Source organism: Lindgomyces ingoldianus (assembly GCF_010093535.1).
Source record: "Lindgomyces ingoldianus strain ATCC 200398 unplaced genomic scaffold BDR25scaffold_55, whole genome shotgun sequence".
Lineage (NCBI taxonomy): Eukaryota > Fungi > Ascomycota > Dothideomycetes > Pleosporales > Lindgomycetaceae > Lindgomyces > Lindgomyces ingoldianus.
The window spans coordinates 208,094-232,925 of record NW_022985216.1 but is presented as its reverse complement, the minus strand read 5'-3'; the positions used below and the strand labels follow the sequence as shown (position 1 = coordinate 232,925).

At 37.0% G+C, this 24,832-nt stretch overlaps 4 protein-coding genes across 4 annotated transcripts; 1 reads left to right on the top strand and 3 right to left on the bottom strand.

Annotated features, from left to right (window-relative positions):
• Positions 1 to 8,722: 8,722 nt before the first annotated feature.
• BDR25DRAFT_362462 (uncharacterized protein) lies at positions 8,723 to 9,968 on the top strand (the record flags this gene model as incomplete). The annotated part of the gene is made up of 8 exons (XM_033696573.1): positions 8,723 to 8,874; positions 8,902 to 9,220; positions 9,253 to 9,377; positions 9,445 to 9,511; positions 9,546 to 9,616; positions 9,768 to 9,829; positions 9,888 to 9,918; positions 9,956 to 9,968. 8 exons carry the CDS (start codon positions 8,723 to 8,725, stop codon positions 9,966 to 9,968), a joined length of 840 nt encoding a protein of 279 aa, XP_033540629.1.
• Positions 9,969 to 10,579: 611 nt separating this feature from the next.
• BDR25DRAFT_319685 (uncharacterized protein) lies at positions 10,580 to 12,553 on the bottom strand (the record flags this gene model as incomplete). The annotated part of the gene is made up of 1 exon (XM_033691845.1): positions 10,580 to 12,553. The coding sequence occupies one exon, from the start codon at positions 12,551 to 12,553 to the stop codon at positions 10,580 to 10,582; it is 1,974 nt and encodes a 657-aa protein (XP_033540628.1).
• A 3,155-nt stretch (positions 12,554 to 15,708) lies between these two features.
• BDR25DRAFT_244822 (uncharacterized protein) lies at positions 15,709 to 16,060 on the bottom strand (the record flags this gene model as incomplete). Its single annotated transcript, XM_033685862.1, has 2 exons — positions 15,709 to 15,893; positions 15,946 to 16,060. 2 exons carry the CDS (start codon positions 16,058 to 16,060, stop codon positions 15,709 to 15,711), a joined length of 300 nt encoding a protein of 99 aa, XP_033540627.1.
• A 987-nt stretch (positions 16,061 to 17,047) lies between these two features.
• BDR25DRAFT_337674 (copper amine oxidase) lies at positions 17,048 to 19,451 on the bottom strand (the record flags this gene model as incomplete). The annotated part of the gene is made up of 6 exons (XM_033693213.1): positions 17,048 to 17,095; positions 17,300 to 17,809; positions 17,879 to 18,100; positions 18,180 to 18,872; positions 18,932 to 19,335; positions 19,394 to 19,451. 6 exons carry the CDS (start codon positions 19,449 to 19,451, stop codon positions 17,048 to 17,050), a joined length of 1,935 nt encoding a protein of 644 aa, XP_033540626.1.
• Between the last annotated feature and the right edge of the window lie 5,381 nt (positions 19,452 to 24,832).

Here is a 24,832-nt window from a genome sequence, read left to right as displayed (position 1 = left end):
TGTTTTCTTTATATATACATCTACTAAGTTATTTTTACTATTAATTTACTTTATCTTAGTAATTTCCTTTTTTTTATATAATTTATAAAGTAACATAATGTTAATTATAAGTTACTTTTTACTAGTAGTGCCTAGCTTAATAAAGTAATTATATAAAGACCTTAAATCTATGCAGATTACTACTAGGATTAGTAGTAGTTTAAGTGTTTATATAATTTACTATAGAGTTGTACTAAAAGTAATTACATTATTAAACCCTCTAACTATTCTATATAGTTTGCTAGTAAGGACACTTTTAGTTACTCTTTTACACTTAGTAGAATTTTAGTGTATAATGTTGCCTAGTATTTTAAAGCAGTTACTTTACTTTATATAGTCCTTATTACTTAATATAATTAAGAATCTTAGCTATAAGCTAAGGTTTTTATTATTAGTAAATAATCTATTTATAAAGATAAACAGCTTTGCATAATTAAGCTATAATAGTAGAAAGGTAAGACTACGCTTACTATTATCTATTTACTATTAGATTTATGCGTTAAGTGTGTTAATATTATTATGCAAAAGGTCTATAGTTTATGTAGCAATAAAAAGGTTAAATGCTGCCTTTAGTTAACATATAGATGCAATATATACCTCTTTTACATGTTGCTTAATATATTATTATGCAGCATCTTTGTCTTCTAGGTTAATTATATAAAGGTAGCTTACTTATCTCTTCTAAGTAAGAACTACTATGTTATGCGTAAGTTTAATCTTTTTACTATTAAACTTAATAAGTTGCTTTTTTACTAAAATAGTCTTACTCTTTATGTAGAACTTTGCTTTCTGTAGTTTCTTTTCTTCTTTTTGCGTAAAATTCTTTATTATAATGCTTAAGGTGTTGTACAAATACTTCTAGTTATTTTTAGGGCCTATGTTGTGCATATAGTGCATATTTGCCTAACTTTCTAGGATATCTAGAAAGATGTCTATGTACTAAGTTTTCTAGATATCTAGCTATTAATATAGATTAATAAAGATCCTTATTTTATCTATAAAGATGTTGTATAGTTAACTTATATAGTTATTATTTTTTTTTATGCCTTTTAGAATTATATAATCTTGTCTGCTAGGAGTTTTTCTTTAGTAGTTTCCCTCTAGAGTGGAAGTTTATACAGGCTGTAATGTGGTATGGATTGTGCAGGTGGTATTAGTGGTGCATACACTACTGCAGGCGGTGGTGTGTACGATTGAGGGTGTGGAGCAGGCGTTGGGTAGGGTGGCATGTATTGTTTGTACAGTGATTAGTGTAGTGCTGGCTAAGGTGTAGGAGCAGGTAATGCTAGTACATTTAGTGTTAATAGCAGCATTGTGTTTAGTCTGCTTCTGTGCAGAGCCTTATATAGTAATAAAGGTTACATATAAAGCCTTTTTAGTGTAATTACCTTCCCTTATGCTATATTGTACAGCTTCTAGGCTTAGGTACCTTTAGTGCTTAGCTATAGTGTAATTCCTTTATCCTTTAGCACTTGTATAAGCTCCCTTTTAAACACATAGCTAAGTGCTAAAAAGTCTTATAGTGTCTATTCTTTAAAATCCTCTATGTACGCACTTAGAAGGGTAGCGCCCTTCTAAGTTGTTATATGTAGATTAGTAATTACGTAACTTATGTATAATTAAGTCTATAAGCTTATTAAAGCCTTTAACATGTTAATCTTATTATTCTAGTACTCTAGGCTAGTCTTGTTTTATAGTGTTGCCTTTAATATCCTTATGTCCTTTGCAAGTTATTTATATAATAGAAATTATTCCTTATTCTTTCTATTATTACGCAAAGTTGTTAGTTGCTAGTAGGATTTTATTATAATAGTATAGTTAATTGCTTTTCTAGTAGATTGCGCGGGTACTGCTGTTGTCTAGCTGCTAGGTTGTGCAGCTTTAATGGCTTTAGTGTGCGCCTTACACTATCTCCTCCTTACTTTGTACAGTAGCAGAGCTTGCTGTATAATGTAAAGGATTAATCTGCTATCCTAGGGATAGGTAACTAAATAAAGTACCTTATAGGGTGTAGGTGCTTTGTTATTACTTTTCCTAAGGGATAGGTAACAAAACAAAGTGCCTTATAAGGCGTAGGGTTAATCGCTTGTGCAGTAGATCGCGCAGGTACTGCTGTTGTCTAGCTGCTAGGTTGTGCAGCTTTAATAGCTTTAGTGTGCGCCTTGCACTATCTCCTTCTTACTTTGTACAGTAGCAGAGCTTGCTGTATAATGCAAAGGATTAATGTGCTATTGTCTAGCTGCTAGGTTGTGCAGCTTTAGTAGCTTTAGTGTGCGTCTTACACTATCTCCTCTTTACTTTGTACAGTAGCAGAGCTTGCTGTACAATGCAAAGGATTAATCTGCTATCCTAAGGGATAGGTAACTAAACAAAGTACCTTATAGGGCGTAGGTGCTCTATTATTACTCTTTCTAGAGGATAGGTAACAAAACAAAGTACCTTACAGAGCGTAGGTACTCTATTGTTACTCTTGCTAATTTACAGTTAATTAAATTAACTACTAATTAGTGTTAAATAGGCTCTAACAGCTAGCTGCTTATAGTATAAGCACTTAAGTAGCAAGAGTAAGAGTAGTGTACAGTGTGCACAGCGTACAAGGTAGGTAAGGTAAGGGCAACATGTTTCTAGTTCTATTGCTCTTGTCTTTCCTCTGTATAGAGGAAAAGGGGGATATCTAGATGTTCGCGCACAGAGGTTCGCGCACGAGCATCATGTGACATAGATACGTGATCCTGCTCGTGCGCGATCGTTTGTATCCAGGCCGCGACGCTGCTGCTGCGTACAGACAATTAGTTTATTTAAATATTTCTAGCGTCTAGCTAAACTTTCTTGCTAGCTGCATACATAAGGGCAAAGGTTTAGAATTAGTTTATGTACTTTTATTAAAAAGCTTAAGCCTATGTAAGCTTTTTATAAACATATTTAAATATATTTTAAATTTTATTAATAAGTCTATTTACATTTATTACTTATATAAATTAATAAGTTAGTTAGAGAGTATTTAAAAGTAGTTTAAATTCTATTTAAAGGTAGTATTTATAGTTTACTAAGAACAAGGATACTTATGTTAATTTAGATGTTATGTTATTAGCTTTAAACTATGCTATAGCTAACTATTTTACCTAGTTATCTTACTAGTAGTTTATGTACACTTATAAGATTTATTTTATTATAGCATTTATATTCTTAGTCTAGCTATTAGTCTCTAGGTAAAAAGCTATAGATAAATAAAAGATAATTTAGAGCTGTTTATAAAGTTTGTTCTAAAAAGCTAAGACAAACTATGTACCTCTGTCTAATATAATTATGTTAGGCAGGCTATAGTAAACTTATACATATTAGTAGAATAACTAGGCTATATTAAAGGCAGTTATAGAGGAACATAGTATTAAGTATTAATACTTAGTTAAGTAATTAATAACTACTATAATATTTATATACTTTTTAAATAAAAGTAGGTTTATAATAAAATTAATTAATATATCTTTCTAAGCTTATTTAGAGATTAGAAGTAGTTTAAGTAAGCTATTATACTTTTTTTAAAAAGCTTTTACTTTACAGCAAGTATAGCAACATAATACATATTAGCGTACAGTATAGAACATGCGGGGCTAGTAGTACTCTCTTTGCAGTAGGTTAAGAGTCTTTCCTCTGCCTAAGTGTCCTTTAATAGGCAAGTTATGTATAATTTAAAGTAGTTTAATTCTTAGTTTATTAGAATTAAAGATTATAAGTTAGTTATAGTAATATAGCTTACTATTTTAGTTTTTATAGTTAGCTAGTGTTACCTTTTTTAACTAACTAGCGCTATTTTAGAGCAAGTTTAAAGTTTCTTAAATAAATTTATTATTTAAATACTTATTAGTAATAATCTAATTAATTATCTAATTTATTTTATTTAAGTTAAAGTTTAAAAATAGCTTAGATTAAAGTAAAGTTTAGTGTTAAGCTTTTTACACTTTTTTTTAAGTAAAAACATTTTAAAATTACCTTATAAAAGCATCTAGTTTCTTTTTATTTTAACTAGAATAGTAAGTAATTTTAAAATTAAAATAAAATAAGTATTTAAACTAATAAGCTTATTAGTAGCTAAGTTATTTTATAGTTATAAAGTACTATAAGTTTTTATAGTTAAATAAAACTTATATTAGATGCGCTGCACTTTCTAGTTTAAGTTACTATTATTTAAAGCAGTGTACTATAGTAAGTAGTTTTTTATTATAGATTTTATAATTACTTTTTACAAGACTTATTTTTTTTAAGAAATATATAATAAGCTTAATAGTCTTATCTAGCTTAGTCTAGAAGAGAACTTCTGCTACTATATAGTCTAAGGCATTAGCTTTTATAAGTATTAGTAGTTTAAAGTTAAAGTAGTAGAGTATTAAAGCTTTAGTAAAGGCTTTCTTTAGCTAGTTAAAAAACTATTAGTAATTTAAGTTAAAGTTAAATTAAATTTTTTTTTTAGTAAGTGTAATTATAAAGCTTACTTACTGTAAGAAGTTATTAATAAATTATTAGTAAAAGTTAGTAAATTTTATAAAAGCTTAAACATCTTTTATATTTTTTAGGTATTACTAATTTAGCATAGTTTAAACTTTAATAGGGTCTATTTAGATGCTATTTATAAAGATTACATATCTTAAATACATAACCTTTAATTAGTAGAACTTACATTTGTCTACATTAAGTTACAAACCTGCTTCTTCTATAGCCTTTAGCACTAAGCGTACATGCTGTTTATGCTCTAAAAGGCTATTACTGTAAATTAGAATATTATTAATATACACAGTGCAAAACATGTCTAGGTAGGGTTAAAGCAAGTTATTTATAAAATGTTAAAAAGTACTAGGCGTGTTAGCTAAGCTAAAGAGCATTACTAAGTACTTAAATAGTCTATATTAGGTCTAAAACACTATTAGCTACTTATTACCCTTTACTATTTTTAGCTTATTAAAGGCAGTAATAATATCTAACTTTATAAAATACTTTACTTTACTTAGTTAGCTTAGAGTTTCTTATAAAAAAAAATTAAGTATTAGTTTTTAATAGTAACAGCATTTAGTCTTTAGTAGTTAATATAGAATTAAAGCCTACCTCTAAGTTTCTTTATAAATAGTATAAGTAACACTACTAGTAAAAAGCTAGCTTAAATAAACTTTTTTTTTAAGTTCTTATTAAAGTATTTTTAAAGCACTTTTAATTTATTTAGTAACATTTTATATAGTAGCTTATAACTAAGTTGTTTGCTAAGCTTAAGAGTTATTTAGTAATTATATAAACATTATATTAAAAGCTTATTAAACTTATCTTAGAAGAAAACATATAATAAGTTATAGTAGTCTTAAGAAACTATTATTCTTAGGTTAGTATGTTTTTAAAAAGCTAAAGCTTAGTCTATATTAGAAATTATAACTACGTAGATTTTATAATCTAGTTATTAAGCTAAGGTTACAAATAAAGTAGGTCTTATATAGTAGATGTCTATCTGCTATTTAAGTTCTAGTTTGTGTTTAAATTAAGTAAGTAAAAGTTTTTTAAAAGCTTTTTTTTTTTTAAGTTTAAGTAGTTATTAAATTATTTTATATAGCTTATCTTAGTAAAAGGCCTAGCTTATTAGCCTTACTTAAGTAGTTTTTTTTTAAGTTATTAAAAAGTAGGTCTAAAGACCTTTTATATTAACTGCTATTTAAGTGTTGTTTAAGTATAAGTATAAGTATATATCTTAGCATTAGAAAAAGTTAAAGTTTAAAACTTACTTTTAGTAATTAAAGGCAACTTTATACTAATATAGCTATAGTTGTTTTAGAATTAAGTTATAATATTTTATATTTATTATATAGAGCTTAATCTGCTCTTTATAGTGTTAGTAAGTAATTATAATAGTTATAGTACAAAAAATAAAACTTTTTTTAAGTTATTTTCTATTAAATCTAGTTAGATAAATTATTTAAGTAAGTAGTATTAATTAAAGATTTAGTTTATACACTAGTTCTTTATTAATATAACTTATACTATTTACTTTTAAGTTAATAAGAGCCTATATTAAAGCTAATATAGTTTTTTATTATAAATATATAAAAATATTAACTTAGTACTTTTAGTTATTAGTAAAGGACTTAGCCTATAAGTTAGCAAAGATCTAGTGTTAAATTAGTTCTAAGGGGCAACTTAGCCCTAGAACAAGCCTTTTTACAGGCTTCTACTACTATAGCTGCAGCTATGTTAAGAGTAGCAAAAAGAATTAAAGCTTAAATATAAGTTAAAGCTTTTATAAAAATAAGATTAAAATAGTAAGAATCTTTAATAAGTACTAGTAGTGCTACTTGCGTAGACTTAAAAAAAAGAAATAAAGCAGTTTTAGAAAATATAACTATGCTTACTACACTTAAAGCATTAACTTTTTTTTTTATAATTTTTACACTTTTTAAAACTAACTAGAGCATAATTTAAATTAATTTTTATTATATTAGAGTCTTTATTTATAACTGCGCTAGTTTAGAGGTGTATTAAAGCTTATATAGAGAGGAACCTTATGTTATTATTATAAGTAGTAATTAGGTTTACATACATATTAAAGTTGTTTAGAAAAGGTTTTTCTACTATAGCGTGTTACAGTTTAGTTAAAAGGGAGTTATATAAGGCTATAATTAGACCTATCTTATTTAGGCCTATATTAAATGCAAGTTAGTAGAACTTAGTAAAGTGTAAAGTAAAGCTTTTTTTTTTTTATTATAAAGTGTTTAAGTAACTTAAAGCTGTTAACTTTTTATTTAAGTCTTTATAAGTTGCTTATAGAAACACTATAAATTAATTTAAGTTAATAATATTTTTATCTATTAGTAAGTTAATTAAGGCTGTTATATTATAGTTAAGTTAAAAGTAAGCATATAGTAACTAAAAGTGTTTAAAGAGGAATTAGTCTATGTTTCTTTTAAGTTTATATTAAAGCTTATGTAAAAAAAAAAGTAAGTCTTTTTATTTTTTATTAAACAGCAGAAGATTAGAAAGTTAGTTAGATTTTATTACTAAGTTAAAAAAGTTATAAGTTATAGGTAGTGTTAAGTAGAAAAAAGTTAAGCTATCTTTAGACTTCTAAGTAAGCTTTAAAGCTAGTAAGTTCTTAGTTCCTACTACTATAATAAAAGTTAAGGTAAAAATAGACTACTTAATAATATAAAGCTGTTTTTTAAAGTTTTTTTAAAAAGCTTTAAAGCTTATAACATAGTAGCTTTTTTATAAAGTAAGTACTTTTTAAAAGGCTTTTTAGCTTGCTTTAATAGCTTAAAGTTATGTAAGTACTAAGCTTATTAAATTAGATTTAGAGGCTATTCTTAGCTAAAGTTTTAACACAATATAATGTTATAATTATGCATAAGTAAGGTTATAAAGCTTTACAAAGGTCTAGTTTAATTACTACATAAAGTATTATAGTAGGTATAAAACATTATGTAAGAAATAAAAAAGTTTAAAAGAAAATTAGTAATTAAATACTTAGCTTAAAAGTCTAAGCGCTTTAAGTATAAATTAAGCCTATTCTAGGTTTAGTTAGTGTTAAGGCAGTTTATGCTTAAGTTTATGTCTGTGTTGTGTTGTGTTTGTGTTAGACGTGCACTAATAATACTCTAGTACGCGTCTAATACAGTTATGTCTGGGATCCGGGGAGGATACCGTGACAACTACGCGCTCTAAACTCTTTTAGAGTAGTTAAATAAGCTTTATTCTTAACTATTAAAGTTTTTTTTACCTAAATTTACTTTTTTTTATATAATTTATATTACATAGTAGCTTTATTTGCTGCTTAAAGCTTTATAATCTTATAGCCTACTTTATTACATTAATGCTTTAGATAACTATTATCTACTTTTTATTACTTTACTATATTACTTTTAGCTGTTTTTATTTTTTTTAAAGCTATAATAACTACTCTAGTTAATATTTAGCTTATTATAAAGCTTAACTTATTAAAGTTATACTTATTTTTATTCTAGATACTGTACTTAGCTTTTATATTAGCTACTAAGTAAAACTAGCTTTAGATAACCTCTAGATCTTTATAAAGCACTCTTTTATAATTATACTTATAATTAAACTTTATTATAAACTTAGAGTAGTGCTTAACCTATATACTAGTCTAGTTTAAGCTAACCTAGCCTAGATTACACTTTATAGGCAAGGAATTAGCTATATTAGCTATAGCTATAAGCTTAAAAAGAAATTTATGTGTAATAAGCTTAAGTATGTACTTAATAACTACTTTTTTTTTAAGCTTAGTTAGATTTCTTAATTTAGGCTAGCATTTTGCTTGTAAAGGCTGTCTAGCGCGTTAATTGCTTAGTGTTATGTAAAAAACATTATAGATAGCTATAGTGTGTTATAAGAAAAGTTTTAAGTCTTATTTAAAAGCTTAAAAAGTAAGCTGTATCTAATGTTCTTTAGAAGATTTAATCTAGTGTTGTTGTTAAGGCATTATGTAGATAGGTAGAGTTTAGTGGGGGCTTGGCAAAAGTGGCTGGCCAACCTGTGTGGCTGGCCAACCTGTTAGGTACGTTATATTATTTTAGCGCTTCTAATAAGCTAGTTGAAAGACTTAATAACTAATAGAAGTAATGAATTCTAGTACCTATAAATCTACTACAGTGGGGCAGTTGAAGAAAAATTATCACAGGCCATCAGCCGAGTAATGTGTTTTAAGCCATCCTCTTCTCTAGAATACTCTACGGATGCGCAGACTGTGGACAGCAAGAAACCCTTCCAGCCGGCTTCACTTAGCAACAAGGCCCTATTTGTCAAAGTAGGTGCCAATCCCTACCCCACCACCTCCAAATCCTCACGGTCGCACGTCTGCCACTAAACGTCAAGATATGGCGTCGCTTTCGATTGTATATGGGTCCGCAAAACAACACTCCATCTCGAGGACGATACAGGAAGCAGTGACGGAAAGTTCGAGTCTCCTACTTCGTTCGCATTTTACTCCGCAATATGGATGAGAATATTGGGCGTTAAGCAAGTGTCAAGGGGTGAAGCGAGCATGGCAAAACATGCAGAACAATACGTCAGATTTCCCATTATACTGTTCGTGGCCAATGCCCGAGACTTGCACGCCTATACTAAGATCCAAATCCTTCGATTATTCTCTAACTGTCTCGATCTTACTGAACCGAGCGGCGACGCTTGGGCAGTCCACGCAAAATTGAATGAAAATGCAACCAGGAGAAGGTGGCCATATTACGCAGCAGCATCACTTGGCTCCTTATTTCTACGGCAACCGAGAAATTTTTTGCGTTTGGCTGCACAGTTGTGTGGTCTGCCCTCTCATATGGTGTGCAGTGTCTGATGTCATCAACCAGAACTTCAACTACTTAACATCTATTTTGCTTATAGGGCTAAGGTGGATCGTACTAGTACTTCCATCTCTCTGTCTAAGTCGGACAACGGTGGCAACTTTCCTCTTACCAAGCCTTTGGAAAGAGTGAATAGGCTGTGTGGATTTAGAGGATGTGTAGGAGACGACAGCTGCTTGTATAAGCTTTTTAGCGATGGATTGGATTAGATTCGATGTTAACGTAGCCTTGGTGTTTTTCTTTAGACTTTAGTTCTTTAGTCTTTCTTGCTTATATTGGGGATCTTCTTGTGGTTACACGGATATAAAATCAACGAGTTGTTCTTATTCTAATCATTTGTGTGCATTCCGTTTATGTCACTTAATTCGAGGGATGTACTCGTAGAGCTCATAGCGTGACTTTAAGTTCGTCCACACTCGGTTTTGGAGATGTGTACCATGATATTCGTTCGTTCCCTTTTCCGTGCACGTAAAAAAATAGAAAAACAGTTTACGTCGAGATTAGTTGATCATCGGCATATGGTTTACTCGGCCAAGTCCTGTACGTACATGTAGGTCCCCACAGTGACATAGTTTTATCGAGTGATTTAGTTCGCAGTTTTGCTAGAGTTATCTTTTTTTATTAGATTTAGCTGTATATAGGAGAAGCTTGCTTCTGTCCAGCATCCAATTCACTCTAGTCAATAGAGCGCTCTTCTAAGAGCCAGCCTTGAAGGTAGGAGATGACCCTACAGTCCCGGATCATTGGAGAAGCCTCAACGTAATCATCAAGGCCCTCTGAAAAGCACAGGACAGACGATTAGAACGACAGATTTGCCGCCACCTCCCGTCTTTTCCCGCTGACGTTATATGCCAGCTGGAGCAGACGAGAACGTAGCCGCATCCAATCATGAGTGGCATCGCATGCTAACCAAAGAGATGCCAGCCGTTCCATACGACATTAAAAAAACAATCCGAGTGTGCCCGCCTCGTAGCCGTGAGGCTATACCCACTTTTGAAATGCCCGACATGGAAACCGCCCAAAAATGCGACACAAAAAATCAAGAGCGCTTATGTAGGTGAGTCTACAGGGAAAAGAACGAACTAACGCTCGCTAGACGGAGATGGGGGCAAGTGAAATATGTGACCAGGAAACAAAGGTATAAGAAACACCATGTGAAAGACTCCAAGACAATCCGTGTTGGGGGTATCCGACAATCAATGTCGCGAGACAGGGCCCTTTGGGCTGTGTCTTTGAGGATGCCAAGGCAAAGGAGCAGCAGGGGGGGGACTGTTTGCGGTAGTCGCTCGAAGAGATGGAGGGAGAGCATCCTCCCAAGCTGGGGATGTATATGTGGGAGTATTACTCAAAGCTTGGGTCGACGTTAAGATTTGGTGCGTCATCATATCTTCCATGCGCATTAGAGGATCATCCAATTGACTCCAATTCCATGAGTACGACGGAGGTGTTGGGTTTCGTGGGGCAGGAGAAAGGTCAATGGTTGCATTCCTACGGGACAAGGGCATGGTATCGTGGAATTCCGAAGCATCCCTCCGCGAGCCCATGAATACATCACCGCGGAGGCTGAAGGGAAGCTGTGGGGAGAGCTGCTCGTCTCGAGATTTGACACGCGAAGTAGCGACCGAATTGAGCAAACTGGGTGTATACTGGCCTTCATCCGAAATGGATGCTGTCAATATTTGTTTTGTGCGTTGGCTAATCTTCGTTGCGGGAGCTTTAGGTGTTGGCGCCTGGCTGCGGTCAAGTACGAAGTCCATGGTATCCTCACTGTATTCGAAGATGTTGGTACCATTGCCTAGGTTATTCGCACTGCCTCCGTTAATCTCTGATGCCTTCGAAATATTAACTGGGGTTATCGATCGGCCCTCGGGCTCACGCAGGCGGCCCGGCGAGTATGCCATACTCGAGAGACTCTTGAAAGGAAGTGTTCGTTTGTCTGCGAGATCGTAGATGCGCTGAATCTGCCCGCTCTTCGGATAGTCTCCAAATTCCAACTCGTCGACTAGCTCCCTAGCGTGTTCTGCTTTCCAACCCATGGGTACCTTTGCCTGTCCTGCTAGGAAGTTTTCCCACTGACCAGAGAAGCCTTCTCGTCGGAGTAAAATCCTGATCATGCGAGAATGATCTAAGTCCTCTTTAGTCTTGCGTGGCTCGACTTTGTAATGAGTCAACTTGATGTGGTTCGCTCGCAACGCAAAACATCCAATGCCTTCGAAAAGCGTGCTACAGTAGGGACATGCACATGCTGTCTTCGGATCTGAAAGAATCTCGACTCGCTCCGGCTCTGCGCATGGTTGGCAGTGGTGATTCCTATGGTGGCGGTCATGTCCGGCCTTTGTCTTGGAACGAATTTGGCAATGCGGGCATATCCATTCCTTGCGTTGACTATGGTTATTCTCCTCATGGTTTAGGCAGTCCCCAGATCTCACAAAATCCTGTGCACAGTACATACACTCAAACAATCTAGGCCGGCTCAACTTAGTTGTCGTCTCCATGGGACTAGAGTCTGCGGACTCGTTCGATAGATCCTGCGATGATCGGACTACCATAAAATCCTCCAGGGCGCGCTCCCGGCGCTGCTCGATACCACTATCAGACGGAAAAGATGAGGCAAAAGAACATGTAAGAGGCGATGGCTGTTCTGTAAGCGCGCTGCTAGTAGAAGGGCTGCCGTAATTTAGTTGCAGATGTCCCGTTGAACCGCAAGAGCCAGTGCTGAGCCGTGCTGAGCCGTCCATCTCATCGGAGAGGCAAGATTCATAACCAGAGTCTCGCACGGATGTTGAAGATCGGCTCTTGGTCGTAGGTGCAGAGGATGTAACGATAGATTCTCTCCATTCCAAAATCTGGCTTCCCCAGAACATCCTTAACTTCTTGAAAAATTCCAAAGACCCATCTTCCATGAATATTAGCAGCAGTCGCAAGTCGGCTTCCGTATATTTCGAGACAATTTGGAATAGGTCTTGATCTTGAGCAAGCTCGTGTCCTCTCATGATTTCTTTGGCTTGATATCGACGAAAGAAATGGCGGTAACTCTCATCTTCATACAGTGTCCATGGGTCGACGGAAGCTGGTTTATCGTCATGTGTATCTGTGTTTCGTGAGCTCGGCGGACCACCCTTGAGATCCACATTTGACCATGGGTGGTTTGACGGCGCTAGATGCTGCATGAGGCAGAACCAAAAAGCGAATGCTTGAAGGAGTGACAGTAGCGGCCGTGGGCAGTCCTCCGAAAGTCAAAACGATCAGGTCGAGAAATAGGACGGCGAAGAACAAGCACAGTCGGACATGCTACAGCTACAGTGGCCAAGGAAGCAATCAAGGAAGGGAAAAGAGTGGCAAAGAGGAGGGATGAAATCTGAGGTCAGCGTTGATGTCTCTGGATCGCATGTAGGCTGAGGATGTTAGCACACAGGGGCAGCTTTGTTGGAGAAGCTAAATCGGCCACTCAGGAGGGCGAATCGACCCACCTCGACATCGCAAGCCACCATCAAGTTCCGGTGAATGGAACTTGACGTGGTGCACTCTTATTCAGTCATGGCGAGGGGCAGTCGTTGCCTTCAGAGCGCTTCCGAGCCGCGAAGCCATCTCTCGCGTCTGATTCGTTAAACTCCTCAGCCTGTAGCGCCCGCATCGCATCCATCTTCAAGTTGCGGCACAGACCACTTCTCAAGTTGGCCGAGTTCAGCTCTCCCATGCGAGAAGATGAAGAGCACAAAAGTTGAGCGTTTTTATTTTCAATCTTCATATTTGGGCACGATGATGGGGAATGAATGTCGACTTGAGGATGGGTAGTGTATCGCTCGCTCGAAATCCATGTTCCTATGGGCTATCTTTCCACTTAAAGCCATATTTCCTTCGCCAACGCTGCCGTATCTCCCGTGGCAATGAAGCTCTACATATGCTTTCTTTCAGTCTTGGCGGTCCGAGTCACTACTGTACCTGCGTCAGCTCGTTCTTTACCAACAGCCACTCTGCCACAAGCACAGCCACCTACACCACGATTCGTTGGTGAACGAAAGCTTTCGATGGATACTGGGATATCAATATTTTTCAATAGCTTGATGCTGATACTCCAAATCACGAGCATTTGCGTCACCTATAAGCAGATGCGGGCTGTCTTGAAGATAGCGCAAGGTTAATCAACCCGCTCATACTTTTATAAGACGTACTCCTTCTGACCTTAAAGCTCAAGGCACAATGGGGGAAACGACAATTGCACTTGACGAGTCTGAAGATGAGTTAAAGAGGGAAGGTTGGATTAAGACTGACGCGAAGGTTGAAGAAGGAAGTGTGAACGGTGAATGCTGATTAAAGCTAGTCTCTGTTAAGAGCGGAAAGTCTCTCGACCATGTACACTGAGTGGGATTTTTTTTCAAGTTTACTCCAAGAACGAGACTGGCGGCATGACCTGTGGTCATGGTTGCAGCGATGAAGAACCGAAATACGATTGAAGTGCGAAGAGCGCGAGTTTGACTTTCGACCTCGTTCTAATAGTATGAAATCAATTGTCTCTACAGAGTCAAACGAAGTCTACACATGGTTTCGCTCGTACATAACGCATCCGATAAGTCATATCACTTGCAACAGGATTTGTAGGCGTTAACCTCAAGAATGACAGTATGCACCTGCGTTGTAACACTGAACCCGGTCTCCTCCAGTAAAACACACTATAACCAATCTATTAAGTCTAAGTCATCTCTGTCCGCCTACCTCGCCCTATGTTGCCTTAAACTTGAAGCTTCCCCCGCCACTCTTTAGACGTGACTTGTAGGGTTTGATCGGGTGCAAGGCTGGCTTCGGGTGGTTTTTGAAAAGCAGTACTGATCTCCTCTTCTTCTGACATACTTTTTCCACAGTGAGAGCCAAAAGATCCAAACTGCATCGCTTTAATTTCATTTCGCCCAGGTGTGAAGCTCTGCAATCGTTTTGCTCTTTCCTCGTTTCGGCCGTTCTTGCACCTTTGTCAAAAACAGAGTCCTATATCGTAGACTTAGCCCGGACTGCGGCCTTAGTGGTTTTGCCTTCAAACAATTGTATGGAGATTTTCTAATATATTGGGGTAATTGATACCTCCTCTCAGCACAGTCGTGAAGCTTATCCATTTAGAGCTTCTGAGCTTTTTATAGTGGACGTTGAGGTTGATTTCTGGCTCAGGTGTCGCGCTAAAGTCGTAAGTAAGGCCCGGGTAACTTAAAGAGGGAGTTTCTATTTCCTAATGCCAGCTTGCTGCACGATTATCTACTTCATAACTTATACATTTACGTTAAGTAGGCTGCTTGTGTGTGTTTGCAGTCAACCTCTTATATGCTGCCTTGCCCACTCCTCCGCATATATAGACCCGTAGATACACCCTTTACCAATCAACTCAGTTCCCCATAATTTTTAACGCACCCCAAAGCTTTATCTAAGTGTCGTATCATTTTCATCGCACACAGCCTTGGCGGTTTAGTCACGGAACAAGCACCTCTCTCCTTCCTAGGACTGAACTAGTATTCGACATGGGTGGTTAACCGCTCTATGGGGGCTTGGTCGGCCATGGGAGGTGCCTCAGGCATAAAATAAGCACAATTGGGTAAGGCCTACGCCCAATGGGGTAGTTTGGTGGACTGGAGAGTGAATTTCCCTAGCAAAACTAGCCATTCACAGATATCGAGATGAGTCAATAATACCGCAAAGTACCAACAGCCGACGTGAGTGAGTTGATCTGACTTAGAAGGGTAGGTTTGATAGTAAACTCTTTATAAGCTCGCTATTTGAAAGCCCGACACTAGCAGGCAACTACAGGCAACCTTCAATCTTTCCTCTCAGGACGAGACAAACGGTGGCTCGTAGTAACGCCCACCAAGAGCGGCTACCCTTCAAGCCCTGAACCCCAGCTGCACCCAACATAGCGCAGCTTAGTTTCAGAACCAAGATGCAAAATTTAGCCTATTCACCCAGGTAGCTAATCCACCTATCTTCACGAGTGACGACGATGTTAAATTTGAATAGTGGAAAGAAGGACTTGTTGGCAGGAAAGTTGCTCCAGAACGCTGATAATTTCGTCCTCTCATATGGCGACATGAGAAACTAAGAGGATGCACGCGTAGTATAGCGAGGTAGAAACAGTTGGGAGAGCGTTAAGTTGCCAGGTGCTACATTTAGGAGCGATAGAAACCATGGAAGCACTCCAAAAAGAAAAGGAAACTGCAGGAGATTAAACGTGGACTGGCGAAGTGTTTCTTTTAGCTATTTACAAATATCCTCAATCTCATCTTCACTATTCCCCCTGTCTTCTGAACCCTCTTTTCCCTTTCTGCGGCCAATGAAAAATGAATTAACCTTAGCCACAGTAATCGTTATTCCCAGGCCCACCATCGTTGCAAACGCTATTATTGCAGTGCCTCATGAAGTAGATAGCCCCATCATTTCGTGTTCTGCAAAGGAAGAGTGAGTTGTTGATGGAGTCTTCGGTTGTGGGTTCCCCCATTGCTATGAGTTCTATTTCAATTGTTCTGTGGTAGTCTCCTTCATGGAATGTGAGCTTGATATAATGTCGGTAGAGTTGGGAATATCATACCCTTCTGGAGTAGATTGAAGCCGCAATAACGAACGCCTGGTGTGCAGTTGTCGGCGACGGCTAGGTTTGCGAAACTAGCGATGGCGATGGCGAGGGAGGCGACGGTGAACTTCATTTTGGTAGCAGGCGTGGGTTTGGGAGACCGAAGGATTGATGCAACTGGGTTTGGGTTGGACTCGGGAGTTGTGTCAAAAACTGATCGAAGTGATGAAAGGGTTAGGAGTGGTGTTGCTGAAAGCTTTCTTCTCTGCGGCTTTGGTGCTCCCTATTTATGCTCATGTTTACGGACGGAATCGCCGTTCAGGCGTTCCTCCAACGACGTTGCACCCTGTTACGCATCCTATAATTTCTGAGGCGTGAAAGTCTAGCGTTGAGAAAAAGGTATGAGCGTGTGGCGCTTCGAGTTCGTCGTGGATTTCCTCGATGGAGAATTTCGCCTTGGATTTACTCTATCGAGCGCTGCGCTAATTATAGAAGGGTGGAGCATCCCCGTGAATGGACTCGCTTAACTGTGAGGCTGAAGAATTTCTGCTCCCGTGGACTGCCAGATACAGTTAGTGGATGTAACACTAACATGTGTAACATGATTTTAGGAAGGAAATAGTAGTTGATGTAAAATCATTGAAGGAGCGAAAATTTCCTGATTGCCGAGGGCTGTGGAGAGATGATTGAGGGCGCACTGTGGTTGTCGTCAAAGTGGTTGATGCAGGATGAATGATGATCTGAGGGAATAACAGATGGCTAGCTTCCAGGCCTTTACTTCCAAGTCTCGGAAATTGTGACTCGTTTATTTCTTTGTGAACTGCATTTGATACGGGCGTTTTTGGCGGCTGTGCAACTTAGACTTGACGCTTGTGGCAGATGCCTATTCCCACACCCCGAAAGGCCAAGAATGCCAAGGTGGAGCATGCGGCTCGTGCATCCTCATTGACCCCCAGGCCCTCGCCGAATTGACACAAGAGATGTCAGAAGGGCCTAGCCTCGACGGTAATCTAGACCCCTGAGCTACTCAAAGGCGACTAGGGGCAGGTACAAAGCCTCGACGGCCCCCGTACCTCCGCCCCGACCCTAAGATTTTCTTTCTCATGATGGCTCTGCTATACTATATACCTCTTATCCTGCATTCTCTCACAGCGCCTTGTGTTCCCTGCTAGAATATATTTCATACTAGCCTAATACAAATGTATGCATTGCCAGGGTTACTAACCCTGACCGAAAAGATTAACTAGTGGCAAGACAGTTTCACGGTCTCTATCAAGGTTTATCTAGCATTTCATCATTCATAGGTAAGGAAAGATCATAATCGTGGCTTTTCTACCTCTTTCGCGGCCATGCACAGTTCTTTCGTCCCAACTAGCACGCTCCGGTTCTTCTCTTGTGTGGAGATGGGAACATCCAATCCAGGATTCTTGTCGAAGAAGTTGACTGGCTTCAAGCCTACTACCATCTTTTCGCACGGCATCACTGGCCAATCTTCGATCCGCGGATTATGGGTTGAGCCGAACGTATGCCATACAACGATATCTTCATTTCGGACCCCAGTTTCAGCCTTTTCATTATCGCGGCGGCTCTTAATCCATGATGCAATGCCTTCTCCGCCCAATGACTGCATCGTATGCTCACCAGAGGCAAATAACTCCTCATCGGAGTGCCGGGTAACCCATACAGCGTGAGCTCCAAACTCGGACCGCTTAGAGTGGTACGAGGACGGATGAGCCAGCAGCATTTGGCTATAACATGGAAGTAGTTTGAATCCAACTGGAGTCCCAGTGATTGGATTGACCTTACCCTCGTTGACAATCTTGAATACACGATTTTTCTGATGTTCAAGATCCAGGCCCGTTTCTTCAGAGAGTGCCTTCGACTTGGTAACGTAACCAACTCAAAAAGGATTGGATGGATGAGGAAAGGGCATCGGGTGCGACTCCTCCACAACGACGGAAATTTGATGCCCACCGAGGGATGGATCAATGCGGAGGCAGAAAAGGTGTTGGTGGTATGGTGCAAGGACTCCAGGTGCAACAACCGTACCGTATGGGACCTGGTCACTGATACCAATGGGTGCCGTTGACAAAATACCGGTTGCGCGTGCCTCGTAATGGATTGATGCATCTTGGCCGAAGTAGAAAAGAAAGCAGTACTCGTAGTTAGATACCTGCCTGATTGTTACTGGATGGTGACGCTTACCAGGGAAGATAACAAGGATTAGGATGCGAATGGATGGGGCTACGTACGGTGATGATTGTTTGAAGGACAAGAAGCCGCGACCGAGTTACAACAGCATCGCCAGACCGGAAGTTAGTATGTTTCCAAAGAATCCCATCATCGATTTCGTGGCAGCAGACGACGTTCGGCATCTTCAAAGGATCCCCCGTGCTTGTTACATGCCAAGAATTGAAGTACTTGACATGCCCGAGGCAATCACATCCAAGCTTAAGGTTGTTTGCATTCACTCCTGCCCCATCATTTCCGAGATCGAAAGCACCCTTTCGTGGATATGGGCAGCGTGGATCACCGTATGGAACGAACATTTCTGACAAGGAGAGGCGGTAGAAGAGGCTACGCCCATCGTACTGTACGTTATGCAACGTCAATCCCTCACGATAATTGAAACCGACTCGCATGGTCCACTTCTCCCAGCTGAGAAAGTTCCCATCGATTTGAAATGATGGTCCATCTGGCTGAAAAATTTGGAGCGGGCGAGTTGTTTCCCGAAAGTTTGCTTGTAAATCTGGATGATACTCACTGGAAGTGTGAATCTTGTGAGAATCGAAAGGCTTATTATTGGAGGACGCCTCATCGACTCCTGAAGGTAGGCGCGAAACTTTTGTGACTTTTAGAGATTCTGAAACTTCTGCAATGATGTCCAAAGGGTAGGCGTAGTAATTAGCATCTGAGTGATCAGATAGCCGCATGTAGAACCAACACTAAGGGTATTTAGCATCGGGTAGAGGCCATCGAGATAGGCGAGTAATTATCCACCTACCATGGTTATCCTCACGTTCATATCGTTCATTCCATCTGTGGCATACGTCCAAGGCTCAACAATGACCGTGGCTTCTTTAGGCAGCTGAAGCGACTGTATCTCTGCCTGAACACGAGGATCTTGATGACATGCTTCTTCCACCTGCTTCATGTACGCAGAATCAACATGGGAATGCCTCCCATGAAGAATGTCATTCGAGATGGCTGTTTGAGCTTGAATATCGACCTTGATCTTGTGGAACTCTTTGGAATAATACGCGTGGACCTTAGCAACTCTCTTGGGAGGAGATGGGGATTGAACGTTGGCTTCGATGGCTTCGAGGAATGCGATCATCTCTTTCTTCGGCGGTTCAGCGAGAGTAATGACTCTAAAGGTAATCAATTCATCTCTCGCAAACGCTCGTACTATTTTTGCGGCCTAATTCGAGTAAGTTCCTGAGTCAACTCCTCTAGTGAATAGTACTTGCAATCGCGATTTCCTTTGGAGAGAGGGGATCAAACGGATGGGGTTGCGATGACATGGCAATGAGAGGCTCTGAGACTGGTAAAGACACCTAAGGCGTCTCCTGGACTATGCACGGGAATCACCATGGTATAAAAGTTAAGGATATGATATCTGTTGGGTGCAGCGTCTCGTCTGTACGATAACATTAGTCAAGCCGGCTTCGGAGGCACTTTCGTAACGGAGCTAGGCGCGGAGCCTCTAGAATGCGAATAGAGGACTAAAAGGAACATGCCTCTTAATAACATAAAGGTGGCCTGGGATCCTACCTATTCGCCAATAGCATATCCAAAGGCAAGATAAAGCGTAAAGCCAGTGATATCGCCGGGATTGTACCTGCCTCTAAAGGTGTAAAGATCCCGAGGCCGCCCCGCTCCTCGTTAACGAAGCTTTGTGAGGAGCCATTGGTGAATAACGTCGTTCAACGCTGTCAGATGGTCGGTGACTGGCAATATGATAGCGTATTCCGACGAAAGCGGAAGGGGAGTTGGTGCACAGGACATTTTTTTGAACTGGGTTTAAAAGTTAACTCTGGACGAAGAATCATGTTATCTCAGCTAGCTCAGCCGATTGGGGAGAGAAGGGGCGAAGCCCCGACAGGGGCAGAGCCCCTGATACCCTTGCTAGTCAACATAAACCCATGCTAGTCGCGCCGGTGGCGCTCACGCTATCTTTCTGGCTAATAAGGATGCTAGATTTAGCTTCTCTCCCTAGCTGTCTAAGGGACTTTAGTAATTAATTATATAGATAACTAATTTTAGTGCTTACTTTTTATATAAAGATACATTATATTAATATTTACGCATCTTTTCTTCTCTTTAAACATCTCTAAACTTTAGGCTAACAGCTACGCAACTTCTTGCTATTATTTATTAAATTGTTACATGTTTTGCACGTTGTTTACTGTACAAAATAGCTAATAAGTCTACTAGTTCTACCCTGCGTCTGCGCTAGTGTCTATAACCTTCTTATCTTTCTCTAGCAGATAAGCTGCTACTTTCTTTATTATTACTTTTATTATTACTTTTTTTTATGTCCTTCTTACCTTTATTTATAGTTGCTACTAAGCCTTAGGCCCTAGTTTTAACAACTTATCCCTTTACAACTTTATAAGTAGCAGGTGTGTCTACTTAGCGCGTCTAGTTGTCTGCACTTATTTACACCCTAAGATTAAGAAAACTAGAGCAAGTCCTAGCATTAATAAATAAGCTGTAGATGCTAATAAGCAAATTTATTAAGTTATATTTATAAGACCTGCTGTTATTAAGGGCCCTACTGCTTAGTAGACATAGGATAATTCTTTAATTAGCACTAAAACAGCTAAATATTTATGTAGCGTTAAGTAAAGATAATAAGGCTACTAGTGTCCTTAGTTCTATTATGTTTATAAGAGAACTTAATAGTTTTATTAAGCAGAAGTTCTTTAACTAGTATAATATAGCCTCTAGGCTAGATAAAGTTAATTTTGCTAAGTTAAAGTTAATTATAGCTAATTAGGCTCTAAATTAAAGCAGGTTTATTAAAGAACTTTTATAAAATAAGTAAAGTGCTTAGGGCAGTTACAGTAAGGCTAAAAGTTTATAGAATAGTAAGGTGTATTTAATTACTTCTATTATCTTACATTGCTAGGCCTAAAAGAGATGCAACTACCTTACCTGCCTACTAGGTCTATATTTACATAGTAGTAGTACAAAACAGCGTGTTGTAGAGATGTTGTTAGGCTTAGGTGTTTATAACTTATATAAGATTATAAACTAGGAGGTTAATAAAATAGCAGACTATATAAAGAGCTTATAAGTTATAATATTATATTATATAGCTTGTGTCTTACTTAATGCTAAACTACTAAGTCTTGCGCATAATCCTTAGTTAATAATTATGTATAATAATTATAACTTTACTAACTAGACTTATAACTACGCTGTAAGCGTTGCAACAGCTATCTAGCAGAACCTAACAACAGCGCTTATTATAAGATGTCTATAGATCTCTAAGGACAGTTTAACCTAGTCTATGTTTAATTCTAGCATAGCATTGCAGCCTAATTAGATCTGTATGGCGCCTAGCATAATTTAGGACTATATAAGCAAGTAAATTACATTGTGCTATATGTTGCGCGCTATAGCTACTATCTACAGTGCTGCTGTATTAGGGGTCTTTGTTAGCTTAGAAGACTAGTTACTGTTAATGCTAGCTATTAAAGTCCTACTGTGTAAAGAACCTAGCTAGGTAAATTATCTAGAAGTAATATTTTTTAATAAAGGCGTTATTAATAAAACTTATAAAGTGCATAATAATATTTAGCTTTAATAGTTAAATATTTCTGCAGATCTAAAAGAGCTAAGCTTTAAAACACAGCTGTAGATAGTATAAGGCAACTAGAAAACTGCTAAGTTTATACACAGTCTTAAAAAAGAGCAGCGCGGCGCGTTCTAGCTATATAATAAAAGGGATTAGATAATTAGACTGCCTATGTATTTTTATATCCTTTAGGCACTTACTTACATAATTATTTATACACACTTTAATACGCCTAAAGGTATAGACTTTTCTAGTAATCTTTTACATAATATTATACACTTAAACTGTGCTAGTATTAATTAAGGTAATGTTAAGTATTATATAGCTGTGCTGCTAATACATCTAAGCTAGGGCGCCTAAATAGTTGCGTTGTTCTACTAGGAGATAGGCAATAGTAGATATCTTTAAGGCTAGGTGCCAGATATCTATGCAGCAGATGTCTAGCAATACTAGTAGGGTCTTTATAATAAGGCTATTAGTTAGCTTTTGCTTAACTAGTACATTAAGTTACTTAAGCAGATACATAAAAAGGTCTTTACACTTACTGTGTAAAAGGGCTGTAATAATTCTAAAAGTAACTAAATAATAATATATTAGTTTCTTTAAAAAATTAAGATGTTTCTTACTCTACAGTATGTAGTTAAGTTTAGTAATATTAAAATTATTTATTACTTAATTAATTTATTAGCTGTATTCTTCTTTAGATCTAGTTAGAAGCGCTATAGTACTAAGCTACTACACCTCTGCTAGTTAGTCTTAAATAGGGTGTTAACTCTAACACTTTAGCAGTCTATACTTACCTCTAGGTTAGTTAACATACATAAAAAGCTAGACACCTTTTAAGCAGTTAATATTATGCTTAAGCTTATAAACTATATGTATAAGCTTAACATGCAGCACTTTAAAAATAAGACTTATAATATAAACTTTACTTTTAGTTATCTTACACTGTTTTACTAGTTTTATATGCAACTCTGTGCGCTAATAGAGGGCGCCTTTAGGAAGAAAAGTAAGAACAAGCATACACAGCGTAACATTAAGCTAAAGACATTTACCCTTACTATTTATCTACTAAGTTGCGGGCGCTGTAAGCGCTTAACTAGTTAAATTAACTAAGGGCTCTTTTAGCCTATTATAAGCCCTAATATTATTGCTAGTAGTATTAAGTTATTAACATTAAAGGTTATAGACTTTAACATTAGTAATGTTATATCTAGTAATTATATACTAGCACTAGATGTAACTAATCTAGCAAGCATTAGCGCAGAGAAGTTGCGTTATATTAATATAACAGAATTTGCAGAAATAGTTAAGGGCATAACTTATAGCAACTTTAGGGGTTTAGTTAATAATTTAATTAATAGTAATTTTAATAGAGGTCTTAATAAAGCCTTTAAAAATAAATAAAGTAATTATATATTTTTATTTTATATATACTTATAGTAAGCACTTCTGTAATGTATAACAGTATTATAAAGCACTATTTACTTAGTGCAGCTAATTAGACGCTGTGCGCTGTTAGTTGCTTGCTAGTTTTAACAACTGCGCAGTGTTAGGTACATAACTGCTCTCTAGTCCCTTTGTATTAGCTTGTACGCCCTTATCTAACCCACAGCCTATCTACATATTGCATGTATTAAGATAAATTTCTAGCTACAGATTACCTAGTTGCTAGCATACTATTACAGTTTTATACGCTTACTATTTTTAAAGGTTCTCTAATTATAATAATGCCTATTAGTTTAATAGTTTTAAAAGGTTTATAAAAATGCTTATATCTTACTTAAATAATTTAGAGACGTAGTAGTAGTAAATAAGGTTATATAAAGGCTTAACTATGTTAGAGTAAGACTATAGTTAAAAATTAAAGGAGCTAAGGCTATCTTAATTATAGTAATGTTATGTTACTATGCGTCTTAATTATTATAAACTATCTACTTATATTTACTACCTACTGTTTAACGTAGTTTAACTCTGCAACACTAATTAATTAATTACGTGCAACATACATTTACTCTAGTAAGACTTTTTCCTTTCTTTATTTACTGCTGCTGCCTAGCCTGCTTATTATTAATCTAATGCCTTATAATTACTTATATATGTTATATCTTACTTATTTTCACCTACTTTTACCTCTAAATTAGGTAATTTTTAGTTATAATTAGTAAAAAATAATTAAAAAGTTATAATTTTTTATGCTAGTTAAATGCTAGCGCCTTTTATATTCTTTTAAATAATCTTGTAATATGTACTTTTACTACTAGGCAGAAACTCTAGTCTAGTTAGGTGCTCTTGCTACTAAGGTAAGAGCTAGGGTATATATAGGCCCCTCTTTTTTAGTTAAACTCTTTTTAATTATTTCTAACTTTTTTACTCTAATTAGCTAAGTTTTTCTTACCTTTTTAATTTAAGCTGTACTAAACACTGTATAGTTACTCTATTCTCTACCTTGCCCTATAGGTGCTTGTCTACCTCTATTAACTAGCTAAGTCTCCTCTTTGTCTATGCGTTAGGCTGTACTAAACACTCTACAGTAACATAGTCTTACTTTTCCTCCCTTTATTACCCTTTTTAATTAACTAAACTATTCTTTTACGCGCTTTTAAACTCTTTTTTTTTACTTAACTATGTTCTTAAACCTTTTCTTGCTGTACCCCTTTTTAATTAACTATATTTACTCTTTAACTATTACCTATTACTTCCTTACCCTCTTTTAAACAGTTGCATGTGTTAGATTTAGTTGCTAGTGTTATATATTAATAAGTGTATCTAATCTTCTTATATTTTTAGACTAACTATAATACAACTCTAGGCTATAACTATTCTAGATTAAGTTTTTTTTTTTTTTATTTATAGTTATGTATCTTATTGTTATGCTTTATATGCTTGTTTCTTTTTCTTTTCTTTTATTGTTCCTGTTTCCTTCCTAGACGCTAGACCTAGACCTAGACCTGGACCTAGACCTAGACCTAGACCTAGACCTGGCTACCTTAGACAACAATTGGCAACAATTAGCAGGCACAAAGTTAAGACAGAGTTCTAGAAAGTCTAGTGCGTACTAGTTAGGAGGGACTGCATGCGTGCTAGTGTGTACTAGCA